General features: G+C 41.4%; 1 protein-coding gene across 2 annotated transcripts in view; it reads right to left on the bottom strand.

Moving 5' to 3' along the window:
• The window catches only part of NAP1L1 (nucleosome assembly protein 1 like 1), a 28797-nt gene extending 14272 nt beyond the window's left edge, over positions 1–14525 (bottom strand). The window contains exons 1-2 of one of the 2 annotated variants that reach the window (XM_030237753.2): positions 14383–14525; positions 574–608 (exon numbers count right to left, since the gene is read on the bottom strand). In XM_030237753.2, coding sequence (XP_030093613.1) covers positions 574–590 — 17 coding nt within the window. In that variant the 5' untranslated portion in view covers positions 591–608; positions 14383–14525. The remainder of the gene's footprint in view (positions 1–573; positions 609–14382) is intronic. The other variant, XM_030237752.2, reaches the window with a different exon arrangement.
• Positions 14526–15274: the final 749 nt, after the last annotated feature.

Below are 15274 nucleotides of genomic sequence, written 5' to 3' on the forward strand. Positions count from 1 at the left end.
ATAGGAAAACAAAGCTGAATTTGTCTTCACAGAAGTTTCACGTTTGAGAATCCCAGAACAGTTTAAAGAATTAGCAACTTTCCAGAATTACTAAGTTTCTTTCTACAAAAAACTCCACCTCCTGCTCTTATCAATCAGTCAAAGCCTCCTTCTGCTCCACTTATCTTCCTTAAGATATTCGGGCCTTGAGAACTGTGGGTAGGATCACCTACACTGTACTTCAAATGCCACAAAATAAGAGCATTCCAAGTATAGAAAAAACCCTACATGGAATGAAACAATAGGAATAGGCAATATTATCTGGTTTTCCCCTTTAGAATTCCAACTAACATAGGAAGTTGCCTCATGCCTTCTTCCACTTTTTTATTTACTTACAATTAAGATCACAAACCCATTTATCATGAGCAACATGAGCTTTTCTCCCACGTGCTATAAACCTCAGGTCTTGCTACAGTGCTCAAGTGTCTAGACCCTGCCTATCCAGTATCTGGAGAGTCCAGCCACAGGACTGTGTCAAGTACAGCACAGGACACACTCACAGCCTCAGTAAAATCACAGACAGATTTTACTTACTTGTCTACGTCTGCCATTCTGCTAGATTTCAAACACTAGGGAAAAAAAAGAAAAAAAAAACCACATAAGAACAGCAGCACTAGATTTCAGTTATAAACTCTATGGCCACGTGCCATAATACTAAAATCACATCAGCTTTATGAAACATGATAAATATATATTACAGTCTGAAGCATGGCACATCTCCCTTGCACATTTTGAGTGTCAGTCTTTAAAACATACAGAAATTTTGAAAAACTTTGTTCTGGTTTAGAACCTATAGATCTACTCACATAAAATGAAGTACCAAGTACCAGCAAAACACCCTTCTAGTTTTGGATCTTAGAACTGTACTAATATCACTGACTGAAAATTAGAAGTAAAAAACTGGAATATAACCTGAGAAAAACTGAAGCTAAAAGGGTGCTGGTAACTGTTTACTAATTTCCAGCATGTGATTGCAGATAGAACATACTTATAGCTAAAACAATTTCAGAATGAAGATGCCTTTTTGTGGCTTTACTTTTAATCCCAACTTTAAAAAATCAATCCAAGTCATTCCTCAGAATAGCCACAATATTGCAACATTTTACAAAAAAATTATGCCAGGTGCCAGGCTATTTAACATGACTAATTTCCATATTCACAATGATCACAATTTTCCTAAATATCTTAGTGAAATCATAAACATATTTCATACACAGTAACTAGAAGCATTTAATATTGAGACTACTGCAATCTTGCATACCATGAAAAACCTATGTTCTCAAATATATTATATAATGAGTAACATTTTCTACCAGCAAAACAGTACTTGGGAGTCTCTTCTCCAAAAGGATGTTTTAGGCAACTTGAAGTCTAACACAATACTATGCACAAGGAAACACTGCCCTGTTATTACCAACTGCCAATAATTCAGAAAGCTCCAACTACCAGGAATAATTTGCTGGCCCAGAAAGCAAGGAAACCAATGCTTTAGACTCTCCATTTTACCTGCTCTCCTGTAAGCTAAACAAATTCAAGTTTCCTTCAGGAATTTCAACTCCTTACAACATATTCAAATGGGAATTTTAGCCAAGTGTTGGATGGATGTGCTCCAGAAAAAGAGAAAACTGTGTTTGATGTGTCCGAAGTGTAACACAAAAGCACAATCCCAGTAAGATCAGAATAATAACAGTCAATATGAAGAAACATCTTAGAATCTTCAGAAATAAACACCCACATTTTATGTAAATATAATCTAAATATAGTTTTTCTGATGTCATAAGTACTTCCCAAGAATTACATGGAAAGAAGGTATCCGATGTCCTCATTTAGGACCACAATTTCATAGCACCAAATAAAGATCTAGAACGTAATAAAAAAAGATTCAATTCCCTAATACGCAGAAAAACTAGGAAACCAAGTCCATCTAGTTCAGAAAAATAATACAGTATTTGCTAATAAAGGAGGATAGCAGCACTGCTATAAACCAAAGAACATCAAACAATTCAGTAAGAGGAATTACAGCAATATTCTTGACTCATTTTATTCAGATCACATTTGCTTGTCTTGTGATTTCAGTTTTACCCATGTAACAATTCCCTGTAACAATTCAAAAGACTCTCCCTTTGAATATCATTCTCAAAGATAGCATACACTGAAGACCTACAGAAACAGCATACTACAATTACAAGTCTCACATACAGGTCCCTGTTTTACTTGAGCAATGTAACAATTAGCATAATTTTTGATGTACACAACATTGTATCCATGAAAAATATACTACTTTTTCCTTACACACTTCCTCTTAACTTGTTTTTAAAGCAGGACCATTTCAAGAAGACTAATAATATTGCTATGCAAAAGAGCACAGGATGCACAGCTCACCTGCCTCTCATACATTTTTCTGCAAATGAAACATAGTGATGCTCCTTGCAGAGACCAGCAATTCCTTTCTCTGTTCTCCCTATCAAAAAACACTTTAATTTCCATAAAACAGAAGGTAGTTGTTTCAACAAACATGTGACCAGTGGCAGTACAAACCCTGTGGTCTCTCCAAGTCAGTGGACTAGATGAAACAGCAGCTGAAACACCTTAGAGGTTTTCTGAAAGAGACCAACTTCCACAGTTCATTTAAACATTTTTTCCCAAATGAAGACAAGATTGGCTACGAACAAATGATGCCTAACAACTTTAAGAAGCATCTATCCCACCTCCAACAAGGGCCACTAGCCAATACCTTGGAAAAAAGCAATGACATGGTAAGAATTCTCCCAGAAACACTTGGAGCTTTCAATTACATTCAGAAAAAACACACTGGATCAGAAGTGCAGGTATTTGACAATGTCATAACAAATTTTTATTTCAGAAACTAGTCCTCATTTTCCCCAAAACCATGCAGGTAAATGAATGATATAGCTCAAGTTTCTCAGTTGCAATATTCAGTTCAGAGATCAGTTTAAAGATTTTTCTACACTATGCAACTGTGTAGCAGAGAAAGTTTCACCAGCAGTCTCCTGTTACTGAATTCCTCACTGGACCCTCGTTTTCACCTCTGAACAAGTACTTGCCATCACAAACTTTCATCCATCCTTTCAGTGTTCATCCTCTTTCCAAGATCATTTCTGACCATGCTAAAGGCATTCATCGTGCTACAGTACCCTGTGGGACTCCAGCATCTGCCTCTCTCTCCTCATTGCAATGGGCACTTATCACCCTCTGCTTCCTGGCTCTCAAACAATCCCTGCAAGCACTGTATGGCTTCAAATTATGGCCCAGTTTACTCAAAGACTTTGAATAACATTCCTCAAAGATTTTTTTGAAATTAAAATAGACTGTATCAAGTATCTGTCAGCTTCAGAGCCTCCCTTTAGTGTGTTTCTCTCTCTCTTATCCAATTTTTCCTATTCTCCTTGCAGCAGTCCTTTTCATATCCCATCCTTTTATCTTCCCTCCATTTTTTATACAACTCAGTATCAGAATGTACACAGTTGGAAGAGTTCTTCTGCAAACTGAGGAGATACTAGTGTCTGTCATGACAATTATCTGCCAGCTCTAGACAACTGCTCCTAAGTAAGGAGACTACAAGGCACTGCCAAGAAAACTATGCTGGCAGACATTTAGGCTAATCTGTGCAACCCACTAGCATGGAAGAGATGTAGTTGCATCACATTTTGTTTACTGTCATTTACTTAAACAACCATAAGTTTCTCTGCAAACACAGCTCTACTGGCTAAAAAAAAAAACCCAAACAGAAACAAAACCACTGCATAAAAGCACTGAGAAAATGCATTCCTTAAGAGCAAACAACCTCCACTATCTCTGCACAATGCCCAGTTCAAGGTCCTGGTCTAGTCTTCAGAGTTTTAAATACACTACTTAACACAATCCATAACATTCTAATAGATCACTGCAGTATTTATTTTGCAGTATCTCCCCAGCACTAAATATTGAAATATAGAACTCATATCACTCCACTTTCCATAAGACACAGCCGTCCTTCCCAGTTCATTCATAGGTGCATTTACTTTCATAAACAGCAGCTACACCTTGGCATGTGAGCAACATAACCACTAGCATCACTCCCTGAAGTCGTGTCAGGGAGAGATCAGTTCACCAGTTGTCAATGCAGGATTATAACAAACCTGGATACACCTGGTGTATTACTTCAAGCCTGAGGGTCTAGGTAACTGTTTTGGACTAAGACACTGCTTAGAATATCGGCCTTCTGACTGCATGAAGAGGCTTATAACCACAGATAAAGGGTAGTCTACATCCCTGTATAAAGCCAGCATGCAAAAAACCACACTAGTAAAATACTTTGTTTCCCTCTTGAACAGCTACCGCGACTGTTTGAATGCAGTAGACTGCATTATCGTCAAATAAAGAGGCACCTACAGGCTTTACTTACAATGTTTTGCTGCTCATTGTAAAACTATGCAGAAGAAAAGCAACAGTTATCTTTTCAGGGCTTGAAAGAGAATATGTAGGAAGTTCATGCTGCAAAAAGAAAGCAAAAGTACGGAAAAGCAAGCTACACTGCAAGTTTCTTATAGGTTTAAATTTAAAACCGCTTTCATACAGGTACCTTAAGCCTGCCTGCCATCACAAGAAAGCATGTTCTTTGTCAAAATCGAAAGGTTGGAGGACTTAATCTGGCACTAGCTTACCCACTGTTTTGAGTGTATCCTCCAGAATTACTAAAAATTAGCAAAATCCCCCTAAAATTTTAAGCTATCGAAACTGTGTGAAAATTTCCTATTTTCATTAGGCTTGAAGGACATGATCTTGTTTAACTCCATTTTCAAGAAATGGAGTTTGATACAAGCAGAATGTTCATGTGTTCATCTTTAAGTAAGTCATTCGTGAGCCTTCAGTTTTCAAGGGTTTTTGTTTCTTCACTGAGTGATTTTGCATAAATGAAGATAGAAATACAAACTCCAAGTGTTCAGTGCTTCCTCATCTTTCCTTTATCCACACAGAAACTAACCTGAATTTGCAGAGGCACCAGCCATGTTACAGCTAGGACACAGACTTTGGCGAGAAGCCTTTTCTTGTTCAGATCAGCTTTACATGTCCCAAGTAAGCACAGCACTATTAGATTACCCGGACATCCGCTCGCCCTCAGGAAGACAGGTCACAGTGAGGTGAACTACAAGTCAGCTGAGGCAGCAAGACATTCCTGAGACACAGTTCCTCCAGCAAAACAACGGCATTTTTGCACAAGCCCCAAGGCTGGCAGGCTGACAACACATCTCAGCTATTCAGCAGCTCTGAGCACACCACACCACAGAGTACCCATACCCTCCCCTTTCAGGAAACACCTCTTCCCCTTCCCTAGACAAATTGCTCACACAGGAGGACAGCTAGTTGTATTTAAAAAAATCATCATGATTAAGTCTGGTAAACTATTTGCAATGTGTGCAGAAACCAAAGGTGCCAGACAAATGACATCATACCAGCAAAGTTCAACTCTCACTAAAGACTGGGAAACTCAAGAGCAATACATTCACTAGAAGTTACTTCTAACTGATGTTCTTGCTTGGAATTCCAGGACAACTTGTAAGATTTCTCCTTACATCATCAATAAATACAGGAAACAAAAATTAAAATATTGTAGAGATCAATTAGAAAACACTCTTTGACTGCATATCCAAAACAATTGTCTGGGGTATTTTGCTCAAAATCTCTAATAGAGGTTTGTAACTTTAAAGTGCTCAGATGCTTGGCAGTGATCTTAAAGGTCTTTTCCAACCTAAACAATTCTGTGAGAACTGAGTGACTGTTTAAAGAGTGCACAGTACATGGTATAGTTTCACACTTCAAATGTCTTCAGACTACAACCCAAAAAATGCATCACTCATTCCAAAACTGTTAGTAGAAGCTATGGTAGCAATCACAGGGTAGGGAAATCGTTATGAGAGGGAAGATCATACAGCTCAATAGTAACTAGGAAAAAATTTAGCTCTTCTTCAAAAAGAAGCAATTGAATAATGCATCAAGTTAAAAATGTCATTTTAAGAGGGAATAAAGCAGAAGACCGAGTATTTCCTTTATACTAGTGAGATCAAATTCATGCATCCATTACCACTAGCATGAAAACTGGTCATGAAACAAGGGGATACTGTATCTGTCAGTGTCCTGAGGGGAGACCTATCAATCCCTACTACAACACAAAAGCAGGCTGTAGCTGGGTGGGGAGTGGTCTCTTCTCCCAGGTTAGCAAGCAACAGGATGAGAGGAAACGGCCTCAAGTTATGCCAGGGCATGTTTAGATGAGATATTAGGAAAACTTTCTTCACTGAAAAGGTTGTCAGGCATTGAAACAAGCAGCCTAGGGAAGTTCTGCAATCACCATTCCTGGAAACATTTAAAAGATGTATTGACGTGGCACTTGGGGACACAGTTAAGCAGTGAACACAGCAATGCTGGGTTAACAGCTGGACTCAGTCTTAGAGGAGAGACCTTTTTCAACCTAAACAATTCCATGTTTCTCAGCAGATAAACATGTTAACCAGATTATATCATTCATCTTAAGGAAAAAATATGCCTTCTTAGGAAAGCTGAAGGTCCAAAAAAGAAAATCAATCTCAATCAAATGAGCAGAGTAGAGCAGTGCTAGAACATAAACATACCACACCTTAATGAAAGACTTTATTAGCCACTGAACTCTCCAGAGACAATTCCTTTATTAGTGCCACAGTTATTCTGTTAACAAAAGATATCTAACTGTTAATGTAGGAACAAAAATTGACAAAATTTATTTAAATTTTCAAATCTAGAATAGATAATTAAAACTGTCTGCCCAAATACAGGAGGATGATATAATAAAGAACACAATACTAATATAAAAGCTATTAAGTTCTGCATAAAGAGACTAAGGAGCTAATGGTCAGTGGAAGCAAGTAATCCAGATGCCTCAATACAGTAACAAGGTGGTGACACTGGACCCCTGCAGTAACTCAAATCCCTTCATTTCAACACAACTTAATGAGCTAGCACCAACTTATCCACTATGTACAAAAGACATGCACAGTTAACAGCAGAAATGCTAACTGGCATGGTGATATATAGGAATCTTTAGCAGAAGCTGAAGTCCTGACAAAGCAGAAGAGGGTAAGAAATTCAGACAAGAAGTGGCATTTCACGAAATACACTCAGAACAACTTCTAGCTATGGACATGAGCTTAAATATCTGAGATGGGAAGCACTCATATCATCATGTGAGAGATACATTCCGTTCATAAAGGGAACAGCCAGTTTCTCTTCTGAATGATCTTCAAGACAGAGAAAGTAAACCTTCCTGGAAAAGTTTATTGTAGTTCTTCCTTAGCTATGCATAACCCTATACCCTTCCTTTCATCAATGTCTGAATGACAGTAAAGTTAAAAAATGTTCAAAGGATTTCTTTGTACAGTGTTAGACCTTCAGTATCAGCAGGGTCAAGAGACAGAGGCTGTCACAGGCAAGTACCTTTTATAATAACTCATGAAAAGGGTTAGGCAAGTTTGAAGTTATTGTGACACTGTACTGATACAGCTCACATATAGTAATGTGGCAAAATCCAGATTCTGACTGCAGAGAACATAAACATGATAAAAACATTAGAATGCTGAACCAAGTAACACAACACAATTGAAACTGCTCTTTCCCCTTCAAGTGGTATTACTTTGCACTCCCTAGTAACTCCTGAGGTAAAGGCATCAACATTATTTGCCAATGCAACTATTTTATTAGTGCTTGCAGGCCTCTGCACCATACAGATATACATCTTACAGCACGAAAACACATTTTCCATATTTCAATTTAGAAGTGCTCTATACTTGAATGAGAATGCCAGTTGATGGGAAAAAAATCAAATTCTGCAAAACAAAGCAGAGGGATCATATATATAAGTAATAGTATTACTCAGCTATTAGTAACCTCAGGATTTGTTTTCATTCATGTAGAATCCCATTGTAAGCTTTCCCCTGAATTTCTATCAGGAAATGAGGATTCAGTCAACAAATACTGAACTCCTCTCTCTGTAGTATTTTTACTGCATTCTAGACAGTGCCTGTTTACTCTTTCAGCAGAAAACAGCCTCCATACCAAGAAGGAGATGGACTACCAAATTACAAATTAAAATCAGGACTAAACTACATCTGCATGCTTGTCTATGCTACTGACCTGAGCTCCGTGACCATGTTCTAAAAATAGGGTAATTAGCACACAATGTTGCCTTTGTTCTGAATGCCAAGATTCTGCAGCAGAAAACCTAACAATTTCTATTAAGAACAATCTTTTATTATTAGAGAAATAATAAGTTTAAATCCAAACCTGGAAAAATTAACAAGGATCTTTATTTTTTTTAAACCAACTACTTACTATAGCTTTTTATGGTTTTACTTTCCATCATGGATAATGGGAAGAGCAGCAGCCATCCCAGAGGGTTGAAATCAAAGTATTTTATATATAAAGAAATATTTGACATTTCCTAAGACAGTATTTCCCAATACAGTTCATGTTGGTGCAGGTATTCAGTTTGTTAAAGAATAGCAAAGTAATAAAACAAATTGTGTTTTAACAAAGTTCTTCAGGTAGCAGGGTGCACTGTAACAGCTTAATAAAAATCAAACTCATGCGTGCTGCAACATCAAACAATGGCAAAGAGCAGTAACTAGCTGCCTAGATCACCACATAATCAAACACAACCATACTGGCAATTACATTGCTATCTGCAAAACTCACACGCTGCAGCATTTAAGTTTGTATCCAATTTGACTTCAAAAACATCTAAGCATCCTTCTGTGAAAGGAAAGTTACAAAATACTGAAAAAAATGTACATGCTTCAGAAGGGTGCTTTTTGCTAGAACATCTAATGAATGTAATTTTAAATTCATTCACTAACCAAGAAGCCACTGAAATTCCTAAAATGTATTTAGCAACTTCTTTGTTAGCTTCTGTTCAGTATTTGTTAGCTTCTGTTCAGTATTTTTTCCATGGAAGCCAGGCCACTACTAGACTACCAACTTACAGCTTTCAATTAACAAGTTAGTGTGCACTAATAAAAGAACACAATCCCAACTTTAACACATTTTGGACACCATTGGGATGAGATATTACAACTGGCAGTAAAGACCCAACAGAAGAATGCCCATGGTTATGGTTTCAGCCAGTCACTTTCAAATGAATACAGGTGCAGTTTAAAAAGCAATTGTAAACATGTAGTAGGGCTACAGAGAACTTGAACCATGGAACTTGACCACTATTTACAAAGATTTCTTCAGAAATACTATCTTGTGAATTTCGCTCAATCTTGCCTTTGGCAGCAATATCGAAGTATGTGATCCCTCCAAAACACTGAAGATGGTGGTAAAAGACTCAAGAGGCTGTCATGAAGATCTCACCAGTTCAAACACAGCAAGCATGTTTCTGATAAAGCCACCTTGCACACATAAGAAACAGCATAAAGCACTATACCAGCTCACATTTCAACATTTAAAGATGAGTTCTTTCCAAAACTGTAGTATCACGATTTAACAACTGCTTAAAAGGGTGACTCAAGTGAGACAAAATAAATAGTACTTAAATCTAAAGTAACAAATTAAAAAAAATGCAGTTCCAACTACTTTAGAATTCAAAAGGTCAAAAACCTGCTATGTAAAGACATATATAATGGCATGCAGTCCACTGAAGACTTCTACTCAACATAAAGAAGTGGTAAGATCTGAAATGAATGCATGGTGACTAAAACACACAATTACAAAACATGATCATCCAGCACTTTGGTAATGTATCCCTAATGAAAATACTGTATCAACTGCTCATCACTGAAACGAGAACTAGCTCAGTTAAGGTCCTAGCAATATGAATACCTGAGCAACAGAAGCAGTTCACATTTTGTATTAATAGCATTTGAGCAACAAGAAATAACACAAAAATACATACATAAACAAGAAGTTCAAAAATAACTGATTCAAACTTGGTTTCAATTTTTTTTTTCATGTACCCTCCCTGTGTTCAAATTTTTTTTCATGTACCCTCCCTGTGTTCCTCAACTTGACTTTTCAATGTCTATCAGGTTTTTAAAGAGGGCCTGAAGTAAACCAAAGCTTTCCCTCATGGGCAAGTCATCCCACAAGAAACCTGAAAGAACTGCTTCTCCATCCTTTGCAACACTGCATATGGAACAATACCTAAAAGTAGTGGATTGAACCAATCATAGTGCAGATGGTCAGAAAAGATAACAAGCGTTTATGTTTCTATCCTGGGTCTGAGAAGTCTAGAGGTTTGTTCATTCCAGATTTCTGGCACCCACTTTGTCAAACCTCATAACAAGAATCTCCAACACCTAATTCTAATACCTCTCTAATTCTAATATCTCTCATGTTTTGGGTGAAGGTTTCTTCATTGCTTGTTTGTTATTTGGCAGTGGTAGTGATAAGTTTTTTAAAGAATAAATGTAAAATCATCAGTTGAATGCTTCAAAGCTACAGGTACATCCAAAACCTATTTTTTGTATCTAAAATTGGCTTTCACCTTTAGAACATAAAAATCCACCAAGGAGCAACTGGTAGCACTTTCTTCTATAGTCCTCAATGACAAAGTGAAACAGTTGATGTGCAAACTGTCTATTCACTATGGCATGTTAAGATTTAAACTGAGACATCACTTGCATGACATCATGCAAGTCATGTCTGTGCAGATGTGCATTCAAGCACACAGCCCCCAAATGCATCTATATTTTCCAGTACTAAAAATTTAAACGGCTTTCTATCTAAGAATGACCAGCAGTTTAACCTTTGACAAGTAGCTCGGATGCAGATAATGTCTTCATTTAAGCAGTTGATGCAAATTCATTTAAAAGATTAAACTTTCAGGAAGTTCATATCTTAAATTATTTATATTTTAAAGTAATTCTAGAGTATCAAAGGTAAATTAGCAAACTTTTTTACTGACTGCAACTGAAGCTTTAATCTGCAATATGTGAAGTCCTGCTGAAAACTTAAGGTCAAAAGTTATGACTTAATACAACAGTATATCAAAAATTAGGATTTTTACTTCTGCATTAATTTTGCTGATTCAGAAAATAATAATATCATTCAGTGTAGGAAGCCCTCAAAGCCCTCACACGTTGCTTCTAAATAGCTTAATTTTTCAGAAAGTCATCAAATGAATCCCCAAGCTACTTCTGTGATGCCTTCCAGGCATGTCTGGTTTTCTAGACAAATACATTATGACACCAGACCTACTCTCCAGATTAACAAGGTTGGGTGATGAGGAAATGCACTAACCTCTGAGCTGAGTGAGGATCAGCTAGATTGAATTAGCTTTAATTATAATCACTTTTGAACGCCAAGTAATTTACAAATGAAAACTGACCTATAAGCATTAAACCCATCATCACAACCCCTCCTTGGATTAAACACGTACTATGAAGTTCCACTCTATTATTTACTAGCCACCTCCCTAAGGAGAAGCTCAAAGGAATGCAGTTGCCCAGAGCAGTTGAGAAGACTCCTCAGATGTACTAAAATAAAACCATTAAAAAGTCTCATTTCTGACTGCAAAGTTCTGTCTTCTGTGTAAATGGCCGTTTGCACCTCACAAATACCAAAGCACTCTCAGCTCATGGAAAATCACAGAGCTTTAGTTGCACTGAATGTATATATGTATGCAGAAAAACAAACAGGAATAGGAAGAACACCTGCCTCTCGATTTTCTGTAACCTGTCCAATTCCTGCACTTTCCTTTAGAATCAGATCCTTAGTTAGAGATATGCCATGTTTGCAGGTGCTTCACAAGAACCTGAATATGAACTGCATTACAACTACATTAGCAAAAAGTGAAGACACCAGAGACGTTCATTATACCTGTTGTTCTACTGGAATAAACTGGCTTTCAAGAAAGAATTGAACCAAAATTCAAAGTAGAAGATTCTTGTCTTATTCCCCCCCTAAAATTTGTCACTATTGAAATTAATATCCTCAGGCTATTTTACTCCCTGAAGGAATGCAATTTCTGCCATGATAAGTCAAACTCTTCATGTTATCATTTTAGGAGCCTAGTGAATAAACAAGTTTTTTATCAAATGTACAAGGTAAGCCAAAGTTTCCTCACAGATGTGGAGTTCTGTATTAGAGGACATGGCCTCAGACTGGAAGATCCAGGTCTCACTCAGGGCTGTGAAAAGTCTGATAACAGAGGTTCATAACACCATGCCCACACCACCTTGGTTTCAGTTTCGCTTGTGCACACATGCTCAAAGCTAAGAAAAAAAACCACACCACCCCTTTCCAGGGTGTTTAGTAAGCAGGTCACCATAACAAGTCCCCCACCGGCTCCCAGGAATGGTTTCTGAGTGAAGCAGGGGGTACATGCACCAGGATGGTGGAAGCATTACTGTTTATATGTAAACAGGCTGTAAACAGTGCTGCAGCAGATCTGGCACTTCTTGCAACGCTGGGCTGGCAGCGCAGATGCAGCACAGTATTTCTGCGTGCTTCCAACACTCACTTCCTAGTCTGTGAAAGTCAGAGAAAGACCAGGAGCTCTGAAAGACACCAATCTACCACCTGTGCACAGGACCAACATTCCATTCTCAGAAACCAAGAGCACACGATATCCAAGACTTGTCACAAAGCACAGAAAAAGTGGAGGGCAGTACACTGCTAACATGTATCACTCTCACAGGACTAAGTGGGACGCACACACACAAGCTCAGGTGTCGGTGGCCTGTTCTAAGCACTTCTATCAATGTTTCAGGTACTCAAAGCCTGAGAGGCCTCAACTTTTGTCTGGTACAGAAGCATCCAAGTCACTTAAATTTCCATGTATGCGTATTTTAAATGCTATCTTCCTCGAAGGATTAGTTTAACTTCTGGATTTACAAGAGACTGGAAACCACTCAGCTTGCTTCAAAGTACAGGGCTTCTCTCATTCTTTAGAGAGTACCATCGTAAAATGGGCTCAGCAGGAAGGCTGCTAAAAAGCTACTAACATTAGTAGTTAGCTACTAACATTAGTAGGTAGTTTGTCAAAAACTACCTTCAGCAGTTCACAGCCTTAGGCCTTAACTCTTCCCTCAAGTTTCATTTCATGACTGTAATTAAAATTATCAGGCACTATCTCCTGCCTGATGAATGTAGCATCTACCAGCAGATGTTAAAATCCCAAGAGGCGCTGAGCAGAAGAGAGTATTTGTCATACCTTGCAGACACCGTGCCCACTTCTCTTACCCTCCACAAATGAGTTAGAACACGAAATGTTCTCACTAGAGTGAGATACACTCTAAGTGTATCTCAACAAGACTTCAAAATACATGCCTAACTGCAGAGAGCTTGGAGATAAAACGTGGAAGGTACTGCTGTATTATTATTATACCAGCTGCTTGAAAAAAGGTTTTTGTTTTTTTTCAGCAAGCAGATGAGGTCGGTTTTTTAGTCAATATTGAAAGTCTCACAAGTACTGGCAGTTTAAGGCCCCTAAACATTCAATATGGAAGAGAGTATGTTTTATACACTTAATGATATGCTGAACACAAGATTATAGTTCTACTTGTAATTACTAAATCCTCCAGGTAGTTCCTCGGCCTTCCTTGGGGACACTGTTTAGGTTGATAGCAGCTAACAGGCTCTCGGAGAAGCGACATGTTGAACTCCAGGACACCACTCTACCCTGAGGCAGGACGCGGGAGCTGCCCGTGCGCTGGCTGAATCTCTGGGTCCCCCTGCCAGCAGCAGAGCACAACACACCCGCGCCGCGGCTCCGCACGGAGCGGGAACAAGGCGCGGGAGGCGGCACAAGGCCACGGCGCGCTGCCATCCGCCGCTCCTCGCTCCGCCATGTGCGCACACACCGCGCGGGGCCCCGCGCCGGACCGGCACCGAGCCCCTCCCGCGCCCTCCCCGCGCCCGGCCGGACGCTCACCCGCTCCTCCCCGCGCCGCTTTCCGGCCCCGCCGCCCTCCCGGTCCCCGGCCGCGCCGGGCGCGGCCCCGCTCGGGCGCCCACGTGTTGCGGGGCCGACCCGCCTCCCCCCAGCGCCGGCCACGCCACGGGCCCCGGCCTAGCGCGGCCCGGGAGCTCCGCGGGGCGTAGCGGAGGGACGCGCGGGAGGCGGCGAGCAGAGCCGCTCGCTGCGGGCCCGGGGGGCGAGCAGCGGCGCGGCCGCCCCGCGGGCCGATACCCGGTGTGGCACGGGCACCGCTGGCCCCCCGCGTCCCGCCAACCCAGGGGCTCCGCTAGGCCGGGCCGGCATCCACGGCCTCCCCGCGAGAGTGCGGGGGCCCAGCGCTCCCCGGCCGCCCCCCGTGCCCCCCACACCCCCAGTCCGGGGCGGCGGCGGCGGCCGCGCTCCGGCGGTACCTGCGCGGCCGGCGGGCGGCGGTGACTCAGGAGCAGCGAGGCGGAGGCGCCGCGCGGCCGGCGGTGAAAGGACCCGCGCTCCCGCCGCTCGCGCTCATATAGAATTAACGTCACCACGTAACCCCCCTCCCCCGCCGCCTGCGTCTCATGGCAACGCGTGCGCGCGCCCTCGCGCCGCCCGCCGTCCCGGGAGCGCGCGCCGGCCGTTGGCCGAGGGCGGTTGGGCCCGAGCGGCGGCGCGCGCGGAGCCGCCCGCGCTGGCACCCCCGGACGCGCGCCCGCTCACGTACCGCCCGCCCGCGGCCCGGGGGAACGTGCCCCACACCGCGGGGCGCCCCGCCGGGCCAGCCGGCAGGAGCGGGGCCAGGGCCGACCCGCCCGCCAGTCAGCGTGTGATGCTACCCCGACTGCTTCGGTGCTGCCTTAAGCCTGAACTCGGGGGGTTCTGAAGGCACCTGAGCATAAACAGAAGTTAGTCGGGCAGGTAAACTCTATTCACACAGGCCGCGGTACCACAAAACCACAGTCAGTACTAGCTTACCTTGAAAAACCGAGCTGAGCACCACGGTGGTTCATCAGTTTCGACCATTTCTGCCTTGGCTGGGGTGAATGGCCAAAGGCAGCACCAGTTCCAACCCTCCCATTTTGCCTTGCCGTACTCGCCTGCCAGAGACTTGGTTTCCTGCAAATGCCTGTCATGCTTGACTTCGAGCTCCAAACAAAGCCATTCCTAAAACGGGTTCCTTTCTAGAATTTCACTCCGATGCTCATGGTCTTGAGTAATAGCACGGAGCACACTCGGAGAAGACATCTTTGACCTACCCTAAACGCACAGAAATGTAAATGTCTTTGAGACTTCTAGCTCCCCTTGGCTGGAAGGAGCCAATGATTC

This window comes from Serinus canaria, chromosome 1A, assembly GCF_022539315.1.
Source record: "Serinus canaria isolate serCan28SL12 chromosome 1A, serCan2020, whole genome shotgun sequence".
Classification (NCBI taxonomy): Eukaryota; Metazoa; Chordata; class Aves; order Passeriformes; family Fringillidae; genus Serinus; species Serinus canaria.